Source organism: Zea mays, chromosome 3 (assembly GCF_902167145.1).
Source record: "Zea mays cultivar B73 chromosome 3, Zm-B73-REFERENCE-NAM-5.0, whole genome shotgun sequence".
Lineage (NCBI taxonomy): Eukaryota > Viridiplantae > Streptophyta > Magnoliopsida > Poales > Poaceae > Zea > Zea mays.
In genome coordinates, this window is record NC_050098.1 from 38253026 (window position 1) to 38274675 (window position 21650).

Here is a 21650-nt window from a genome sequence, read left to right on the forward strand (position 1 = left end):
TCGTCAGCCAAGCTCACGTCCCATCCGGGGGCAGCGAGAGAACCCTCTCTCACGGCGTGAAGACAACGCGCCCGTGTTCCGTTCCTCGAACGGCTCGCGCACGCGCAACGGCTGCCCCGCGAACCACTCGTCCCGTCGCATTAACTCCGCGGCGGGACAGGCGGCGCCTCTGGCAGGAGAAGCAGGCGACGCTTCGCCTTCGCCATAATAACCGCGTTAAAAAAGGTACGCCGCGTCGTTCGATTTTGTATCCTTTTCCTTTTTCCTCTTTCTCTCTCTTGCAACAGGGACCGGGAAAGGGGGATACCCCGAAAAGGATCCTTCCCCGTGAAGGAACCAGGCTCCGAGCCTCCCTACTGATCAGAGGTTCGAAGGCTGGCCCCCCGGAAGGGTTCGACAGCCGCCTCAGATCGTGTGGGCCCTACACCCACTACTGGTCAGAGGTTCGAAGGTCGGCACCTCGGAAGGGTTCCACGGCCGCCTCAGGCTACTCGGGCTCCGCGCCCATTACTGATCAGGGGTTCGAAGGCTGGCCCCCGAAGGGTTCACAGCCGCCTCAGACACCGAGCGAGGGATGACCATGGGTACGTTCTATACATAACCAAGGCTCGGGCTGCGCTCCCGAGGTACCCTAGGACATTTCCGAGACCAGCGGGAACGATCTTGTAACAGAATCCCATCAGAGGGAGGCATCGAGCCCTCGGACCCCGTCGCTAGGGGACCGGGTCCGGCAGATCACCCGCAGGTACTTTTGGGCGTGCCTCTGGGCCCCTAGCCGACCCCTAACGAACGGGGCACGGACGTCCACTCGGATTACCCGCTTGCAGCTCACCGGAGACACCATGTTCGGCGCCCATCGAGGGCAACATGGCGCTTTCCCCCCTCCTCCTTGCGGAAAGGCGACGCAGGGGCGTATGTAAAAAAGCCGAGTCTGTCCCTGATCGCCCTCTCTCCCTGTGCAGAGGCTCGGGGGCTGCTCTCGCAAACCCGGCTCCGGCCGAACCATTGACAGCGTCAACATACCAGCCCGAGAACTTGGGACCCGACCGTACACCCGGGCTACGGCCAGCTCGCATGAGGGAACAACCAGACCAGCCGAAGCATTACGCGAGGCATTAAGACCTCGAAGGAGTGAAACCACTCCTCCGAGGCCTCGGGGGCTACACCCGGCGGGTGCGCTCAAGGCTCCTAATTCTCAACTGGTAACCCCCATCAGCATAAAGCTGCAAAGGCCTGATGGGTGCGATTAAGTCAGGGATCAGTCCATTCGAGCGACTCGATCACGCCTCGCCCGAGCCTAGCCTCGGACAAGGGCAGCCGACCCCGGAGGATTTCCGTCTCGCCCGAGGCCCCCCTCCAGCGGCGAACATATTTCCGGCTCGCCCGAGGCCCTGCCTTCGCTAAGAGGCAACCCTGACCAAATCGCCGCACCAACCAACCAAATCGCAGGAGCATTTAATGCAAAGGTGGCCTGACACCTTTATCCTGACGCACGCCCCCCAGCCGGCAGAGCCGAAGTGACCGCCGTCACTTCGCCGCTCCACTGACCGACCTGACAGAAGGGCAGCGCCGCCTGCGCCACTCCGACTACGGTGCCACTTGACAGAGTGAAACTAACAGGCAGTCAGGCCCTGCCGAAGGCATCATAGGAAACTCCGCTCCGCCCGACCCAGGGCTCGGACTTGGGCTCAGCCCCAGAAGACGACGAACTCCGCTCCGCCCGATCCAGGGCTCGGACTCGGGCTCAGCACCAGAAGACGGCGAACTCCGCTCCGCCCGACCCAGGGCTCGGACTCGGGCTCAGCCCCGGAAGACGGCGAACTCCGCTCCGCCCGACCCAGGGCTCGGACTCGGGCTCAGCCCTGGAAGACGGTGAACTCCGCTCCGCCCGGCCCAGGGCTCGGACTCGGGCTAAGTCCCGGAAGACGGCAAACTCCGCTCCGCCCGACCCAGGGCTCGGACTTGGGCTCAGCCCCAGAAGACGGCGAACTCCGCTCCGCCCGACCCAGGGCTCGGACTTGGGCTCAGCCCCAGAAGACGAAGAACTCCGCTCCGCCCGACCCAGGGCTCGGACTTGGGCTCAGCCCTAGAAGACGACGAACTCCGCCTCGCCCGACCCAGGGGCTCGGACTCGACCTCGACCACGGAAGACAGACTCGACCTCGGCTTCGGAGGAGCTTCCACATCGCCCAACCTAGGGCGCAGGCCAGCCACGTCAACAGGAGGCGCCATCATCACCCTACCCCGAGCTGACTCGGGCCACAGGGAACAAGACCGACGTCCCATCTGGCTAGCTCCGCCAGATAGGCAATGATGGCGCCCCGCGTACTCTGTGACGACGGCGGCTCTCAGCCCCCTTACGGAAGCAAGACGACGTCAGCAAGGACTCAACTGCTCCGACAGCTGTCCCTCCGCCAGGCTCCATCGCTCCTCCGACGGCCACGACATCACACCAGCTGGGTGCCAAAATCTCTCCGGCTGTCACAACGGCATGTACTTAGGGCGCTAGCTCTCCTCCGCTAGACACGTAGCACTCTGCTACACCCCCCATTGTACACCTGGATCCTCTCCTTACGCCTATAAAAGGAAGGACCAGGGCCCTCTTAGAGAGGGTTGGCCGCGCGGGGACGAGGACGAGACAGGCGCCCGCTTGGAGCCGCTCGCTCCCTCTCCCGCGTGGACGCTTGTAACCCCCTACTGCAAGCGCACCCGACCTGGGCGCGGGACGAACACGAAGGCCGCGGGATTCCCACCTCTCTCACGCCGGTCTCCGGCCGCCTCGCTCTCCCCCCTTCGCGCTCGCCCTCGCGCTCGACCCATCTGGGCTGGGGCACGCGGCGACATTCACTCGTCGGCCCAGGGACCCCCCCCGGTCTCGAAACGCCGACAGGTGGCACATAATCATATTATATATATATATAATAAATTTAATATCAAAATGAACATGTGGTTCACATATCAGATATTAAACTGATAAGAACAAAATATTACACTTTATTTTAGTCAAAAGGTCGAGAAAAGTATGCGTTGAAAAAGACTCTTTTTCTATAGCTCGCTTGGTCGTTCATTCTTCTTCAGCTAGTGTGGTGATACTATGTAAAAGCGATGTGCTGTGTGTACCTTCCTGTCATGTTGGGCTTTGATGGTTTCTCATGGCTCATGTGTAGGGATGACAGCGGGTCGGGTTTTGTTCGGGTATAATAATACCCGAGCCGAAATTGTACCCGAGACTTCTACAAATATTCATACCCACCAAGCCAATCGGGTGATAAACTGTACCCGTACCCATGCCCATCGGGTATCCACCGGGTATCGGGTATCCAGTGGATATGTTATTGTAGACTAAATAACATTCGGTTAATGCTATAATAAATGCATAAAATATTTTAGTTTACATCTAAGCACCAATGCAACACAAGAATGACTATATTTGGCTACACGTCGATACAATATCTCAACTCATAATTATCACATCCAATAAATTTAAATTTGAGTACAGAGAATAAAAGCTTAATGAGTTTATGACAGTTGACAGTTATAACATTGTCAATGTCTCATTGGTCTCGATTACATTACATTTGACTGTTAACACAACACAAATTAATATTCATTAATCAACAACATATGCGAGTGAGTTTTTCTAGTGAATATAGCACATTTTTAGTGGATGTAGCACATTTAAAGAGGTATTTTGATACGTGGGTAAAGTATTTTACCCATACCCGACCCGATGTATTTCGGGTATCCAACCCGATAGGACCCACGGGTGAGTTTTTGTACCCGTATCCATATCCGGTGGGTACGAAACCCGCGGGTATCCATACCTACGGGTCCAACTGCCATGTGTGCAGCCTATTAGACCTATTGTTAGCCAAGAAATGAGGGAGATGGACAGACTTACATACTTCACACGTGACGTACGAAACTGGTGCTCCAAAGGAACAAAGAAGATGTTAGACTGTGGTTCGTGGGTTAGATTGAAAAAGGGTATAGAGATTTTTTTTTAAAAAAAAAGACGAAGGTGAAAATAAGAAAACCAAGTGTTTTATAGGAGTTGAGATGTCTCCAATGTTCAGTTAAAACAATATGCATCTAGCAGTGATACATTCAAGATAAGTTAAGCCATGTATTTTTTTATTAAATAGATTTGTAAGAAGCCGAGATAAATAAGAACTCAGATTGAACAATAAAAACACAAATAGAAAATAAAAAAACAGAAAAGGAAACACAAACGAACATGTATAAAGTTTGATCTAAAGACAAATATAAACATATGATACAATCTCAAACACAATTTAGAGCCCGACCTTAAAATAAATTAAAATATACAGATGGTTATAAGATAAATAACCAAGTCTCACATGCATATATTTACGAGTTACAGCACTGAGCACCATGAATTTATTGGATAGATTTTCGAACTACAAACTCTCTAATAAACTACGTAATACGTTATACCTACAGACTTTAACAACGCACGAAGTGCGTTGATCGTCGTAATATTCTCGAGATAAACCATGAGAACGACCGGCGAAAACAACCCCTGTAAAAAAAGCCGCCACAGAGGTGGTCAGGTGGACAGCATGCGCTCACGCCTCACGAGACAATGCAGGTGGGCCCGGGTCCGGGACACGCAGGATGAGACGCCGTGCACGTGGCCCGGCGGCAGCGGAAAGAAGCGTCGCGAGGCGCGGTCTCGTGTCCACTCAAGGGCTTGTTCGGTTATACCCCAATCCATATGGATTGAGGGGGATTGAGGGAGTTTCAATCCTTAGTAAGTCAAAATTCCCTTCAATCCGTATCAATCCCCTTCAATCCATATGGATTGAAAATAACCGAACAAGTCCCAAGTGGGTGGCCGGAGCAGTTCCGTTTCCGCTCTCAGCCAGGCACAGCGCCAAAGCGGCGACCGGGACTCCGAGACACATTCCCATCCGCACCGGGTTTTGTACCCGCACAGCCACACTGCCCTTCTCTCCCCTTCCTCTCTCCTCTGCGTCGCTTCCACCTCTCAATCTCACCCCACGCCTGCCCCGAGCTCCAACCCTAAAGGAACACACCCCTGCTTGCGGCGGCGGGGAGCGGTCTTGGGCGTCCGCCGTTGCTGTGGCCCAGCCGTGACAGATCCGGGCCCCGCGCCGTTAGGTCGGTGTTTCTTCGGCGACGGTGCAGCCGCTGGATGTTAGTCTGGCGGATCGGGGCTCGTTGTTCGCGTGATTCGAGGTAATTCCTGCGAACTTGGGGGCACCTTTTGCGTTAGTTGGGGGTCCAGATGGGGAATTTTGGTGCCGTCGGGGTAGGTAGCTCCAGATGAATTGTGGCTTTTCATCGGTGCTCACTTCCCATCTGGTATCCTAGTGAGCTGTACTCTTTGCATATGATTCGAGTGTGATATTGTATTGATTTTACCTGATATTTTGTGTTAGCTCCTGCCATAAATTCTTAAGGTAGATTTACCATCGGGTCTTTCGTTATTTATCAGTTAAATATCGAGACTTTTGACGAAAAAAAAAATCATATGGAGAATAATTGTGGCTCGAAAGCAATATAGTCATGACCTTTCGAATTGCACATCGTATTGTGTTCTGGCTCTGGGTGCAGAATTATATTTGTTTTGCTTTAATCCGGATACCGAACAATAAAATAGTGTGCTTGTTCCATCCTGCCATGGTTTTGCACAGTGCTTTTTCGGCAGTAAGAACAGATGCGAGATGCTATTTTGTTGTGTGGGGTGAAGGACCTGGCCTTTGAGTGTACTTTAGTTTTGGAATGTCTTGATGCTGGTCTACCTAACAGCTGCTTTCTTCCTCCACACATTTTCACCCAACTGTAGTTAGCCAGCTCCCCCAGCTTTGTGCCTTCAATTATAAACAAGCATCTATTTCTCATTTCTTTTAGCTCTGTTATTGTGAATGGTGCAGCATGTCAGTCTACAAAAAGACACCATGTTCAGATAAGTGCCGTGGAAATGCGAAATGTGTATGTAGCGTTGGATTTGTGGTCATACAAGAAGGGGACATCATGTTCAGATAAGTGTTGCAGAAATATGTAATGCGAATGTTGGCTGTTGCGTTTGATTTGTGGTCGTGCAAGAAGGGGTAGAATCCAGAACGATGATATGGGTAGCACCAATGGAAGAAAAACTTCTCCAACCAACAGAGACCTCTAAAGGGATGAGTGTGTAATGCAGCACGTAGTGGGATTTTAAGGCGCTAACGGAGATCTCCAAAGGCACGAGTGTGTAGTGCAGCGTGTAGCGGGATTCTAAGGCGCGATAATAATATGAAGTGAGGCAAGCTTCTCCAAACAACGGAGACCTCCAAAGGCACGGGTGTGTAGTGCAATGTGTAATGGGATTCTTAGGCGCTAAAGTGTGATAGTAATAGGAAGAGAGGCAGGGACATGGGAAGAGGTAGGAAAAGGAGATTTCAAAGGATGATCTTGAATAGGAGTGAATGGAGAACAGCTATCCATGTGAACCTTGATTTGTGGCTTCTGTTGTTTTTGAACTCTAGACTACCCCAATTTGCTTGGGGCTGGAACCAAAAGGTTTTGTTGTTTCTTGCTGTGAATAAATGAAGTGGTTGCTTTATAGATATTGATGTTCCCACCTGGAAGTATTTGGGGGTGTATGAGGGAATGCACATGTATTGAAAGCATGCTACTAGTGTTCTTCCATTTGCTAGAAAATTTGCTTTCTCCATACACTTCTGCTTCACCAAAACAAATTCAAATACAGCAGGAACAAGAACCTGTTTGTGTTCTTTATCCTAGTTTGGGCTAATGACCCCTACCTGATCATTCATGTCTTAATGTTGGGTTCATATTAGTTTATGTTTTCCTATGTGTCTTTGTCATGTTCCATTGCCTCTCTTGAAGTCCCTTCAGTACAAGGTTTTAAAGTCGGCTAGTCGACTCTAGTCGCCTGAGCACCGATAAGGTGACTAATCGCGATTAGTCGTCGATTTGCTCGATTAGTCGAGCCTAGTCGACTCCTAGTCGTCCTATAGTCGTCCACCTATAACAGGACCATATGTGTGTGTATATATCAATATATATGAATATATATAGCTGTAGCTGCCTAGCTAGACTGCAGGACTGCATGAACTGTACCAGTGCCACTGCCATCGTTCTAGGGCTGGGGCAACACAGATTCTGGAAAGATGACTTCAACATTATTAGGTCGCCTCCTATTCTCATATGTAGTGGCACAACAATCAAGTGAAGCACAACTCAAGAGGAGGCCAATGCGGGCACAATACTACTCAGTTAGTGAACAGAGAACACTGAACAACCAAAATATCATAGCAATTACGGTCTGAAGAGGTCCTCATCTCAATCTCTGAATTCTAAACAGAGGAGTGGTCGCCTACTCGCCTGTTCAGCCGCTGAAAAGACAACAGAGGAGGACGAGAACGCGCTGGAGGGGGGGGGGGGCTCTGCAGACTACAACCGACGCACGATGGAGGGAGCGCAGCTGCTGCTCGAGCAGAGGGCCGCCAAAGCACAACAGGGCAGCAGGAGAGGAGAGCGGCGACAATGGGTAAGGGACGGCGACGCTAGAGAAGGGGTGGCTGAGCTGGGGAAGAGCGCACGCGCAATAGTGCGTACCGTATTGGTACAAGCAGGGGCATAGGGCAAAAAAACGTTTGTGTTGTGTACAGATGGTGGGCCGACCCACATAATAGAGGTCGGATTAGTGGCCCAAACAATCATAACTAGTTGACCATAACCCCTAGTCGGACGACTAATCGCGATTAGTCGGCGACTAGGACGACTAATCTCTATCTAGTCGCTCTAGTCGAGTCGGAGACCCTAATCGAGCTCGGACTAGAGATAAGGCCGACTCGCGACTAATCGCGATTAGTCGGACGACTTTAAAACCTTGCTTCAGTAGCTCAACCCCTGCTGCTCTGTAATTATATGCTGCACAATTCATTGTGGATTGCATTTCTTGTAGATTTCGGAAGGCTACAAGATTTCCACTTAATAATTCCAATCATACCGGTTCTTTTGATGATCTTACTGTGGATGCACCTTAGCCTCCTTTCCATGTTGTTTTCTTCTTTCTATGCCGATGCGGTACCCCTAGCTCCCTCTGTAGGCTTAGAGTGCACCTGTCTATAGATTGTCTGTCCATTTATTTATTGAAAACAACCTTATTATTGTTATTGTCTTTCTGTACAGCTAGGCGGTGTTGAGTTGTGACATTTGTATCACATGAATGAACTCAGAGCATCTCATTGTTAAAACTGTGAGCATATCAATTCCCCTCCTTTAAGCAATATGGGAGCTAATTGCTGCATTGCTGCAAAGGAGAGGACACAACCATGCATTACTCCATTAGAAGTATCAGCGTACAGGAATGTGAGACATTCACCATCATGGAGCTTTCGGTGGGACAATCGCACACATATAGAAGACATAATGGAAATCCCTACTCTGTTTTCCAACCATAGTAGTGGAAGCATTCGGCCTGATACAAAGAGTGGTTCCATTGCCCCGACCGAAGGGTTTTCTAATGGAAATAGCCTTGGAACTAGCCCTTCCAATGTGTCTCATGGAACAAAGTGGCACAAATCTGACAAAAAAATGGAAGCATCTAAGGTTACAATGGCTGATCCTCGAGGTAATGAATAAATTGATGCTATGGTCTATATGCTTTCAATGAGCAACCCTTTATTCTCCCTCCTTTTCAAATTATAAGATGTTTTGGTTTTTTATAGATTCATAGTTTTTGCTATGCACTTTGATATACACTATGTATAGAACATAGATAATTAGATACATCGTAAAAGCACTGTATCTGAAAAAACCAGAACATCTTATAATTTGGAAGGGAGGGTGTGTTATTGTAGTCTCCCAAACTGATGAACTTTGTTTACTGATTTGTACTATTTTCAGCTGACCACCCCACTGCAAGTAACTCTTCCCTTGAGGTTTGCATCATTAAGCTACCTGCCAAGAAGTTATTACCTTCTAGGTTCCATGCAGTTGTAATACCACCACATTTGTTGTCTGACATATTTTTTAATATGTTGTGTAGGCAAAGCTTTTCAGGAAATCACTGGACATGTCAAGTGTTGCTTCAGATTTGAAGACATCAGGGTCTGTTCCTTCAACACCACCCTTAGTATCCAGAGCAGATCCATCATCCTCCAGGGGGCATTCTCAACCTACAGATTCAGATTCGATGAAGAAAGCACGGCGGTCACCAGGGTATCAATTATACAGACAAGTTTCGGACAGCAAAATTCCATCTCTCAGATCTCTCAATGAGATAAGCTCTCCTGAAGGAAGGCCTTCGTCTTCCATGCTATCAGTCTGCAGCAATGACTTGTCAGCAGCAGGATCCTATGCTGAGTCATCTGATGGTTGGTCAATGCGCACATTTTCTGAAATGGTCGCAACATCCCAAAGAGAGAGGTGGTCACTTGATAGCGAACTCTTGGGATCCATTTCTAGTAAAGTGACAAGAACTAGTGCTTCAAATTCTACTACACTTCCCCCTGAGCAAGAGGTGTGCAAGCTGTGCTTGAAGCTGTTGAAGGAGAGATCAACATGGAATGCTCAGGAGCTGGCCGTTGTTGCTGTTCTGTTGTGTGGACATGTGTACCATGCTGACTGTCTGGACAGCATAACTACAGAAGCTGACAAATACGATCCGCCATGCCCTGTATGCACGCATGGTGAGAAATGTACAGTGAAGCTATTTGGGAAGCTGGAATCCAAGGTTAAGAACAAGATACCAAAAAATGTGGCAGCTGATATCAATCCAGATGGGAACAGTAATAAGCACCAGAAGAAAGGTAGAAGAGAGCCCAGGTTAGGTACAAGCTCAAGCATGAAGGTCCCATTCAGTCGCCCGTTTTTGAGGAGACATTTCTCCATTGGGTCTCGACCGCCTCGGTCAGTCTCAGAAACCGATTCGACGAGAAAGAAGGGATTCTGGGCAAGACATTGGAGGGAGTAGAATAGCCTCCAATTGCCATTAGGTGGGCTGGTTTCCATTAGTGTGTTTTGGTAAGTTCAATTTCATATAGCAGGTTACTAGTTCTATTCATTTCGTCATCATGGCCTTCATGGGGATGAATTCGAATGTGTTGAATTTGGAATTTCTCGTGTCATCCCTGAACATTTTGAAATGGACAACAACATTATTAATTGAATGTCTTTTCACAGGAAGGGTCTTCGAGAGGAGGTGAACTCCCCAGCATGCAAGCTCACGGAGTTCAGACTGGCACAAGGGCTGCCGTCCTGGCGGGCAACCAACATATTTGGAAGTTTCTCCCAGCCATAATATTCGGATACTGGTGCAGAGCGCACGCTAGCGCCGGTCCCAGCAGATCCATTATAGTAGAATAACAAGGTTTTTTATACCATGCGAGATACGGTTGTTGTAGGCCCTGGTTGCAGCTTAGTAATAGTAGCAATCTAACAGAAACGGTGTGGCCTTCATGGATGTAAGGCCCAATGCTGGGTTACACAACCAGCTTGCTAGATTATTTATTGTACTCGATGTTTTTTAATGATGATTGACTAAGGTACTTCGTATTGTTGGATGGAATGCGTTTAAGTTGAAGTCTTCAGTGGTAGAATTTTCCGATGAGAGATTGGATGAACCGAGTATCCGTTTGTGCATATATGGTCACATCTTAGAAAAAAATTGCCAGTAAATGTGAGCTCCATTTCTGCCTGTTTGCAGAAGATTTGACCTGAACTCGTACAAGTTTGCGATGCAAGCAAAGTTGTGTCTAGTGCCCTCGGCGGGTAAGGTACCAGCTAGCGTTTAGTGTCATGAAGCCACACCCACGGTATCAAATGGATTACTGGAGTGCTTACAAACTCTTAGACAGCAGAAATCAAATGGATTGCTGGAGTACAATTCTGTAGTTTAGCGAGAGATCATCTTCACTTGTTCAAAAAGATGCTATAATAAAAGAGAATGCAGACAATGCAGTGGCCGCTCCACTATGTAGTGTACTGTACAAACATGGTTCAGATTTACAAAGCTAAGGATAGTAGTAACAGTCTGAAGCTACATCTTTTTTGTTCATACGACCAACCCTTTTCCCACTTTTTTTCTTTTTCGATTTTCGATAGGCACCCGTTGGTAGCAACTAGACGATCAAAAGAAGAGAGAAAAAAAATTAATATGTACAGCACCACAAAAAAAAAGTGGAGATAACTGGGAATCAGTGGTCGCAAAAATGTATTTCCAGTAATCCCAGTGAGATAAGCTGAGGAACTCGATTTCTATTCCATTTCCAATGCAAGCAAAGCTAGCGAACTACTCCAAGGACGAAGCCAATGCTGCCACTGACCACTAGAGCTACAATCAAGCATGCTGATGTTCCATGATTCAAATTCATAGGTTGGCATTGGAGCGGTGATAATGCAGCACTAGAGCAGCAACTCCAACCACAAAAAGGGCAACAAATATGTATGCCCTGAATCCAGCTGATGAACATCTTTTGAAGCCCTCGAGATAACCTTGGTTGCTGTGGGCTTCATGATTGGCTGCATCAGACTGCTTGGCAGAAATGACATTGTTTGCATTTTTCTTCTGGTGCTCAACATCAGTCCTGAGATCAAGACGACGACCACTGTTATCTGTAAACTTCATAGTCTGGTTGATAGATTCTGAATTACTCGTAACCATCCTCTTAATTCCAACCTGCATTTTAATCTTGCCAGCTGCTAGTGAAATGTTAGCGGGAGGCGCAGTTGCTCTGCGCCTTCGTATTGTAATTCCGGTGTCATTATTTTCATTTGACATATCCATCTTGTTATTTTCATGATCTAACTGCAATTCGGCATTCGGAGTTTCATTCTCAAAGTTGTTTGGAAGAACATATGAACCAATCCCCATCATGTAGTTTGTCTGATTGTTATTACCTTCCTGGCCAGTTTGTTCCAAAAATATGCTATCATTGAACTGGTCAGTACCAGGATACAACATACTGTAAAGATCCTCGGGAAGATCATCTGTGAATAGGTAGTCTGTGGCATCTGTTCCATCCTGGATAGGGCTAGCATGGCCTGGTCTGATATTCGGAGCCATGGAACCAGGATTCTGCAAATTCTGAAAGGAAAACAAATGCAAAGGGTGTTAGACCAATGCAAACAAGCACACAATTTCTAAAAGTAGTGAATAAAAACTCCACGTCAAAATATAATAAACATGGACAAAACAGCAACAGAGAAAGAATTGACGATTTGCAGACGAGTTCTCAATGGTCCAAAGAGAAAAGTACTCCCTCCATCCCAATTTATAATTCATTTTACTTTTTGTATCAAGTTTGACCGGCTCATTATTCATTTTTTGTGAAAAAAATACTTAAGTATATTGAATGCTAAACGATATCACAGTAAAATTAATAGCCCACTTTTTTTATGTCCACATTCATCCAAATGATAATGAATATAAACATATATGCAAACTACATTCATATGTTAGTTAATGAATATATGATTACTCTAAAACGAATTATATTTTGGGACGGAGCCACGGAGGGAGTAATAATTATGATTTTTTAATAAAATGAGCCGGTCAAACTTGGGGTTAAAAAGTCAAGTGAATTACAAATTGGAACGAAGGGAGTACTGATTATTAGGGACAAGGGAACTGAATGTCTAGTTACATGTTTAGTTTACCTTATCCAGAAATCTCAAAGATCAAACAAACTAAAAATAACTTGGCCGCTTTATGTTTTGAATTATCAAGAGTAATTCACTCTTCATACTTTTGCAGATATTCATTATTTTTATTTGAGCTTTTGAAGGAAAATAAAAAAATTGGCAGCTCAATCAAAGCCCCGACCGAGAAAGGTCATGAAAGTTGGTCTCCTGTGCAACATGAGGGTCCGCCCCCTATAGGCCAGATCCTTTAAGCCCCCTCCCAACCCCTACACGAGGATCCGCCCCCTATAAGTCAGCCCATCTCGTGTACACATGACGAAACCAGCGAGTGACATTTTTTAACCTCAGCCGATTCGAACTCAGGACCTAAGGAGTGTTATTCAGACCACCTAACCAACTCGGCTAGAGGCCCTTTCGCCTTTTAAAGGAAAATAAAACCATTATGCTAAGCTAATGGCTTGTTTGGTAGACCTCCCGATGCAGATTCTATCTAGGAGAAGCTCTGTCAAACAGCAAAATAGATAGAAGTGATTCTATACTGATTCCACAACTTGATTCTCTGAAATGAACGAAGGAGCCTAGGAGCTGAAAAAATAGCTTTTCCTGATTCACTTCAAACACAGAATCACCTTTTACGTATAGTTTATCCTAGAGAATCCACTTTCAGCCACAGAATTACTTCTCTCAGAGAACCAAAGGCAGAAGAAGCTGTATCAAACATGAACATGCCCTAAGATAGAAACTCTACCAAACAGCCAACAACTATTTAAAAAAACCAAATTTTGGGTGCCCCATGACATACTATTGGTATCCCTGCAATTTTAGTACTCAACCTGTGTGGTTATAAGCTTGCAATGAGCCAACTGGTAGTTTAGTAGCAAGACAAAGTAGGGCCTCGTGTAACTCGGGTTAGATTTAAAAAAACAGTGTTACATAGAAGCACAGAACTTGTTTATGGAAGTGATGTAATTGGTATCCACATGTTGGCAGACTTCTTCAGTATTCCCATGGCAGTTCTTTGACGCAAACCTTACTTAGCACCGACCATCTACTACTGCTCAGCACATACAAACAGGGAGAATTGAAGCGTGTTAATGACATGGTGGAGTTGTGGGAGTGCCACTCCTTCCACTGGGGCTCCAACAGACAAGTGCACCTCGGTCAGGAAATACATGCCCATGTTCCATGAGGTTGGAGGTTTGCTTCTGCGTGCTAGGGGGCGCATCTGTTGAAGTGTATAAGTGGATTGCCTACCTTATCCTAATAGATTAAGCTTTTGAGTTGAATTGGTTAGTGCGTCCAATCTAATATGGTATCAGAGCCAGAAGTCTCGAGTTCGAATCCTAATATAGTCTTTATTTGTGCCTCTGTCCCTTTATTTCCACGTTTGTGCCTTTCTCTCCAAGACTCCAACTGCACATGAGTGGTGGTGTTGAAGTGTATAAGTGGATTGCCTACCTTCTCCTAATAGCTTAAGCTTTTGAGTTGAACTTGTTAGTGTGTCCAGTCTAACAGCATCAAGGTTTTCAGTGCCTCTAGAATTATGGATATGTGCTTGGGAGGCCCATTTTCTTCTGCATGCACACCAGGCTTGTATGTGTACCTACCTTGTAATCTTAAAAGGAAAATTTTAATCTAGAATAAGTATGTTAGATATAAAATAAAAATGTCAGCTTGTAACTTTGTGAAAGGGAAATATGCCCTTGGGCCATTTCTAAGTATTTTGGTGATTAAGTGTCCAACACAAATGATTTAAGTGTTAAATTGTGCCAAAGACTCAAGAAGTGAAAATCAAGGTACAAGGTATGAGTCTAGACTTAGTACATTGGTTTTTGTGTACTAACATATTTGTCTAAGTGCTAGAATCAGAGAAAATACAAAAGGAAAAAGACTTGGCTGGAGCAGCCAAGACTATGCGCAGTCTGGGTACACCGGACTGTCCGATGGTGCACCGGACAGTGTCCAGTACGCCAGGCTGGCGTCTGGTTAACTGGCCGCTCTCATGAATTCGTCGGCGGCGTACGGCTAAAATTCACCGGACTGTCCGGTGGTGCACCGGACTGTCCGGTGAGCCAACGGTCGGCCGCGCAATCCGCGCGTGACGCGTGGCCGAGCCAACGGTCTGATGGGGGCACCGGACTGTCCGATGTGCACCGGAAAGTGTCCGGTGTGCCAACGGCTCCAAGTCTTCAACGGTCGGCTGCGCCAATTTAGGAAGACGATCTGCACCGGACAGTGAACAGGGGATGTCCGGTGGTGCACCAGACTGTCTGGTGCGCCACCCGACAGAAGGCAAGAATTGCCTTCCAAGAATGCCTCCAACGGCTCCTAGCTGCCGTGGGGCTATAAAAGGGACCCCTAGGCGCATGGAGGAGTCACCCAAGCATACTTTGAGCATTCTTAATCATTCACACTCTGTCTTCACGCACTCGATTGACTTTCTTAGTGATTTGAGCTCTGTTCTAGTGGTGAACTTTGTGCTATTCATTTGAGCAAGTCTTGGCTGTGTGTGTGCGTATTGCTGCGGATTTGTGTGTGTTGTTTCCCTCCCTTACTCTAGTGCTTTCACTTTGATCCTTATTGTAAGGGCGAGAGACTCCAAGTTGTGGAGATTCCTCGCAAACGGGAAAGAGTAAAGAAAGAAGAACACCGTGGTATTCAAGTTGATCATTGGATCACTTGAGAGGAGTTGAGTGCAACTCTCGTCCATTGGGACGCCACAACGTGGAGTAGGCAAGTGTTATACTTGGCCGAACCACGTGATAAACCATCGTGTCTCTTGTGCTTGTTCTCACTGTGACTATTGTGTTTCACAAGAGCTCGGTCCTTAGCCACTTGATTTCATTGTGCTAACACTTAATCAAGTTTTGTGGCTTTAAGTTTTAAGTTATTGCAGGATCACCTATTCACCCCCCTCTAGGTGCTCTCACTTTGTCAGGCAACCTGTTGTCCGCGCATTATCACTTTGCACAGGGGAACTAAATCCCCAAATATTTAGAATTATACCAGTGATACCCATATTTGTCTCACTGTAACCTCTTGGCACCTAAAGTATTAAAATGCAGATCTAGGTCCCTAAGCATACTAAATGTGAAACTCAAGGTCCAAGCCTCTCTAATCAACGTGTAACCATACATTAAAGCACAGAAATGGCAATAGCTGAGAGTGGGGAAGTATCAGAGGTTGCCTCATTGTCAATTGCAGGATATCTTGTCAGCAGTGGAGGGGACTACTAGAGATGGCTATGTTGGCATGCCATGTAGACAGTTATGCGATGAGTAGTGAGATTTGGCCTTGAGTGCAGTGTTCTTAAGGCGCCTAGACGAGCAAGTGCACCAGACAACCGCCTTAGCGCCTAGGCGACGCCTAGGCGGGTAAGGCGAGCAAGGCGGCCAGTTTTGCCCGAGCGCCTGGACGCCTAGGCGTCGCCTAGGCGACGCCTTAAGAACACTTCGAGTGGCACACTTAGTAAGTTTAAGGACCCAAATATGCATTTTATTGACATGTATGAACACATTGGGAGAAGCTTATGAATTGCCAACGTACTTTATTCAAATAATTCTATAACTACTGAGCCTCAGAAACTTACTGATGATTCAGCATATTGTTCAGTCGGACACACGTCAGCAGAACCAGTATCAGCTACAAGGTTAAATGGAGGTGAAGGATCCAACAGTTCTTGCAGCCATGTTTCCAGTTCATTACCACCATTTGGAGTTGTTGAATCAGGAGTGATAGCTGCAGGAGTGATAGCTGCCTGAGCAACATCATTAGATAGTTCAGCACTGCCAATTGGTGTAGTTGCATGGTTCGATTCTTCTGGACAGATGACTGAGGCAGCAACATCTTCTGGCTTTACAGTGCTGACAACTGATGTAGCAGCATCTGGTTGTTCCAGATGAGAGCTCCTGTTGCCCACCTCATTATCATTATCTAATGACCAGTCATTTCTTTTAGTAACACGGCAGAGGACAAAGGCATCCTGTAGAAAAGAAAAACTACATTAGCATACTGGACATCAACCTTAGGCAACATAATATAGGATAATCATATAACCAAGCAAGTTGGCTGCAAGATGGCTTGAAGGCACACAGTAAGTCGGACATGGTGCCAGCCCATGTGGCACAGCCCATCTATACCATATATAGTAAGTGTTAGCGTATTGTATCTTATCACTGTAATGGGTCTTAGGGCCTGTTTGGTTCCTTTAGTCCAGGGACTAAAGTTTAGTCCCTACCTTATTTGGTTGTAGGGGCTAAAAGTATTTAGAGCACATTAAATGAATCTGAGTAGAAAAAGCAAACTTTAGTGAATGAATGCGATCTAGACCCTGCAACTAGACCGAGCAAGAGGAAAGGTATGCGATCCTCAAATAAAAGAATCTATCTAGCACTAGCAGCAAGGAATGAGATAGAACCTCGAGCAAGAGATGAGCGTTGATCTGATCTTATGAGAATACTGCGGCACTCTTTTGGTTCTTCTGATTTCTAGTCTAGTTTCCTTAAGGGACAGGGCGGCGTAGAGCTGAGGAGAGAGACAGATGGATGGCAGATGTGAATGAATTGCAATATGCATGCTGCCTGCCACCGAGGAGTAGTAGTATTGATGCCAGTGTGGAAGAGTTCGCTGGATCATTCTACCGGAGTCAATAGACCAAAATACCCCTTAGCATTATCCCGCAATTAGTGCAACTGAAATAAATGAGTGGCAAAAAGTGGAATTAATATAGTTTAGTCCCTTTTAGAGACTAGAGACTAAAACAGTTTAGTCTCTGTTTTAGTCCCACCTTTTGGCAATTTAGAGACTAAATGAGACTAAAATAAATGGACTAATTTTTAGTCCCTCAAACCAAACAGGGCTTTAGCCTATGTACAACAGTACAGGGGGCGGATCTGAAAGGGGGGGGGGGGGGGGCTGCGGGTTCCAACTTCCCCCTACACCCATGAAACTTCATTGGAGAAAAGAGGTGGAGGATAGAGGAGGGAGGATGAGGAAGAAGAGAGAAAAATGACCCCCCCCCCCCACTCCATAGACGATAAGGGAGAAGGAAGAAGAGAGAAAAATGAGCCCCCTACCAGCTTGTGCTGCCTCCACTAATGGTCACTATGAAATCAGCCCCCCTTTAGTCCATTCCTGGATCCGTCGCTGCCGATCTTCACCAATAAGCTCCCATCCACGGTGTTCTCGGAGTTTCAGTCCAGTCCCAACATCTGTACGAGCTAGTGGCGACTACGAGGGTGTTAGCGTATTGTATCTTATCACTGTGATGGGCCTTGGCCCAATCTAACAGTTAAAAGTCCTACAACATATAAATCCAAGAAGCAAGATCTATATACTCTTCAAGATCTGAGACCACTACTATATTACTAAAAAACATGTATTACAATCAACAGTGCAATACCTTCATATCAGGGCTGACTTTACATCCATTCTCGTCGATGTAGTACTCATGCATAATCCACTCAGTGCGTCTGCCAGAGGGTGGTCGGCCTTCATGAAAAACTAACGTCTTTTTTGTTCCTAGAGTTAGCTTGTTCAGCTTTATGGCTCGGTCCTTCCCAGTTGATTTCCAGTAACCAGCTAGTGTTGCTCTGTTTGACCTAGAGCCAGTAGGGTACTTCCTGTCACGAGAGGCAAAGAAATGCCACTTGTTGTCCTTGATTGGAAGATTGCACTTTGCTGCAAATACAATCAGAACTCAGAAGATCAGGAAACATGAGGATATGAGCCATGCAATAGGAGAGAACATTTGAATTGCATCCATAAGTGGTGTCCATAGCAGAAAACTTCATCCACAGAGCTAAAGAATATATACTAGATAACGAGGATACAGATTGACAGGGATCACTTTAATGTAAAACAAAAAAATCTGCATCAATTATAGACTTAATTGATAAATATTTTCCGTCTATCTGCCTATGATTCTCAAGAACTTCATAGGATTCAAATTGTTATCACATCTAGGCCCTATAGATAATAACTGAGGTACTTTTTTGGGGGAAGTTATCCATGAACCCAACTAAAAACTATGAAAGTATGATCAACCTACCAGGTAAATCCCATGGTTCATGCTTGTATATATCCACCTCTGGTATAAGATCATATTCAATTTTCTGACCAAGTATTTTCCTCTTGAGATAGTGAGAAACAAGTTCTATATCAGAAGGATGGAATCCAAATCCTGGTGGCAGGTGCATATCACGCAGTACTTCCATTTTACAATGTCTGCATTAACCACAAAACACAAACAAAAGCACAAGCATGATCAGAACCAGAACAATTCAAAAGTATGGATTCTCAAACGATAGATGTAAACAATCATGCCTAGAAATGCAGAAGATATATTGATCAGTCAAATGATCTATGATAAACAACCATGCCAGCAAAGGCAGAATATATTTTGAGCTCATTAACTCTTCCAGTAGAAGAAATTCTTTGAGGGCTTTACTCTCAAAACAAAGCAGAAATTTCTAAAGCGTTACAACAACAACAACAAAAAGGATTTGAGTTCTTGGAGCTATATGGCAAAGTAAAATTTTGCTAGTGGAACAAAATCCATCAAAGCATATACTAAAAAAAACAAAGGTAGTTCCACAATTCCAGTCCCACGAAACACAAAAGGACAAACTGCATCATTTTCAAACATGGAGGCATTTTTCAGCATATAGTGTAACAAAAACAAAATACTGAAGATAGACAACAAGAAAATTCTAAAGATAGACAAAAGAACCCAGATAAGCAGAACCTTCTGCAAATTCGGTCGAGGAGCTCAAAATCCGCCCACAAAAGCAGAACCCTCCTGCTCCTTCCCACTGCCAGAATGCAATCGAAGGCAAGAAAAGAAGACATTGGACACGATCGAGATACGCCAGAATCCCCGTTTCATGTGACATCTCAGGACCCGTGATTTCGCACAGAAGAAGAAGAATAATAACACCCAGCCTAGTGACCACGGCGTCAATCAGAGCCAAACCCCTTCTTCAGGACGTCATAGGAAATTCCCCGTTGACGAAAAAAAAAGCATCGACCTAGGATCGGCACCCGAAACCTTAACCGACCAAAGAAACGCAACGAATCCTAACTAAGCGAGTGCGCGATCAGCAGATATCACACCCACCCTAAGCGAATCCACCACCATCGTGGCCGCACCACCGCACACGCCGCGCAGTCGCACCCCGAGCGCCAGGGACGCGTAGAACAGATAAACGCCCAACAAAAACACCGCACACCGACCAGGGCACCAGCACCAGACGAACAGAAACGGCACGTCGAGGCCGACGACGGGATCGGCTCACCTCTCCGGAGCCCAGGTGCCCGCACGGCCGATCGCGCCCGACCGGCGCCCCGCGTAACCACCAGGACGGCGCCGCCGTGCGGGGAAGAGGAGCCTGGAGGGGGCACAGCGAAGAGCTCGAGGGCGGTGTTCGGCCCAGCGGACGAGTCAAGGCTGGGAGTGGCGGCACTGGGTGGGGGAAGCGTCAGAGGTAGGGTGGTGGGGAGCGAGTAGTAGGGGAGGGCGATTGGGCGAGATGGACGAAGCAGCCAGGAAGCTGTGGGTGCACTGCTTGTCTGCGTGGGGGCTGCGTGCGCCCGCGTCTTTAACTATACGCGCTGGCTACGCGGGGCTGGGTCGTTTCGTTTGCTTAGCGCGGGCGTCCTGAGTCCTGACCAAGTCGCCGAGTAGCTGGATGGATTGGACGGCAGGATGTGTGAGTGAGGTCGTGGTCGTTGGCCTGCGGCTCGTTGGATGCGATTCGGACGCATCCGGTTCCAAGTGCCGCTGCTGGCTCGCTGCCAGGTGGGGACGCCGCACTGGACTTGTCTTGTGGAGCAAGCCTTCCCTGTGTTCCTCCCTCGGCGCTCGTGCCGCCAGTGTTGTCTGAACTCGGCTCACCACTCGTACCGGTGGGAGATGGCCGGTTCAAACTGTTGAGAAACGCCAAAGAAGTCGCATGTCATAGAACCAGTGATTTCAAGTCGTCCGACTAATCGTGATTAGTCGGGCTAGTCGGTATTTTGTGCACGATTTGGCGGACGACTCGACTAGACAGCCTAGTCGTTCTGGTCGTCCGACTAATCGTCGACTAGATCGACTAGTCGTCCGATTTGTGTGATCTGGTCGTCCTGGCTAGGGTTCAGTTATTGGGTCTTTTTTAGCCCATCTATAGTGACTACAAGTCTCCTTTCCTCTCCTATTCTACCCTAGCCGCCAAACACTGGCTCCCTGGCCTGGCCAACGTCTCCTCTCTTGCGCCCCCTGCCTCTCCCTTCTCTTGCACTGCGCCACTGCCCCTGCGTCCCTGCCCCTCCTCCTAGACACCGGCGGGCGGCGGCACAGCCGGCGGGCAGCGGCACAGCAGCCTGCGTCCCTGCCCCTCCTGGAGTCCTGCAGCGGCTGTGGCTACAAACCAGTGGCGAGATGAGCACATCATCTGAAGGTTTCTCCTGCTCCCTCCACTTTTCTTCCTTCTTTGTACTGCATGTAGTGGATGGTTGCTGACTTGCTGTTGTCCCTCCTGCTCCCCCAATTCAACCAATGCTGTGTTGCTGGCCTGCTGCCCTATACAGAATTTGTTGCTGGCCGTGCACAAGTGGAAGTTATTATGAATAATGTAGAATCATCAGCCGCATCAGGTGGTGCTCCTGGTTCAGCAGCTTCTGCTACTTTAGACTCTGCTGCTTTTGTTGAAAAGGCTATAGCAGCACTTCCACCAGAGCTTGCATCCCAAGCTGTTGACGTGAAGAGGAAAGCCAAATCACAAGACCCAGGATGGAAATATGGTTGGTGGCCAGATTCTACAAAGAAGGACTTTGTGCAGTGCATTTTCTGTAGGAAGATCATCCCTTCTGGGATAAAAAGGTTCAAGCAACATCTCGCTGGAGGTTTTGGTGATACAATGAAGTGTGGTAGTGTGCCTGAATTGGTTTCAAAAGAGATGCTTGCTTACCTAAGGAAGAATGCAAGGTCTTTGGTTGTGAATGTGGATGAAGATGGTGGAGAAGATGAA

The 21650-nt window shown here is 47.2% G+C and overlaps 2 protein-coding genes and 1 pseudogene across 5 annotated transcripts; 1 reads left to right on the forward strand and 2 right to left on the reverse strand.

Annotated features, from left to right (window-relative positions):
- Positions 1 to 2838: 2838 nt before the first annotated feature.
- LOC111591253 (uncharacterized) lies at positions 2839 to 3024 on the reverse strand (annotated as a pseudogene).
- A 1818-nt stretch (positions 3025 to 4842) lies between these two features.
- On the forward strand, positions 4843 to 10589 carry LOC100382007 (putative RING zinc finger domain superfamily protein). Of its 3 annotated transcripts, none has more exons than XM_035965946.1 (5): positions 4843 to 5223; positions 5922 to 8629; positions 8905 to 8939; positions 9047 to 10023; positions 10183 to 10589. In XM_035965946.1, exons 2-4 carry the CDS (start codon positions 8287 to 8289, stop codon positions 9971 to 9973), a joined length of 1305 nt encoding a protein of 434 aa, XP_035821839.1. In that variant the 5' UTR covers positions 4843 to 5223; positions 5922 to 8286; the 3' UTR covers positions 9974 to 10023; positions 10183 to 10589. The 3 variants fall into 3 exon arrangements, with proteins under 3 accessions (XP_035821839.1, NP_001168244.1, NP_001313352.1); NM_001174773.1 differs by having other exon boundaries at positions 4942 to 5223; positions 8192 to 8629; positions 10183 to 10561; NM_001326423.1 differs by having other exon boundaries at positions 4974 to 5223; positions 8188 to 8629; positions 10183 to 10553.
- Positions 10590 to 10910: 321 nt separating this feature from the next.
- Positions 10911 to 20247, reverse strand: LOC103649967 (NAC domain-containing protein 74). Of its 2 annotated transcripts, none has more exons than XM_008675659.3 (5): positions 19938 to 20247; positions 18692 to 18867; positions 18044 to 18321; positions 16232 to 16624; positions 10911 to 12085 (listed from the first exon to the last, which is right to left on the reverse strand). In XM_008675659.3, the coding sequence occupies exons 2-5, from the start codon at positions 18855 to 18857 to the stop codon at positions 11369 to 11371; spliced, it is 1554 nt and encodes a 517-aa protein (XP_008673881.1). In that variant the 5' UTR covers positions 18858 to 18867; positions 19938 to 20247; the 3' UTR covers positions 10911 to 11368. The 2 variants fall into 2 exon arrangements, with proteins under 2 accessions (XP_008673881.1, XP_035822080.1); XM_035966187.1 differs by having other exon boundaries at positions 19760 to 20247.
- Between the last annotated feature and the right edge of the window lie 1403 nt (positions 20248 to 21650).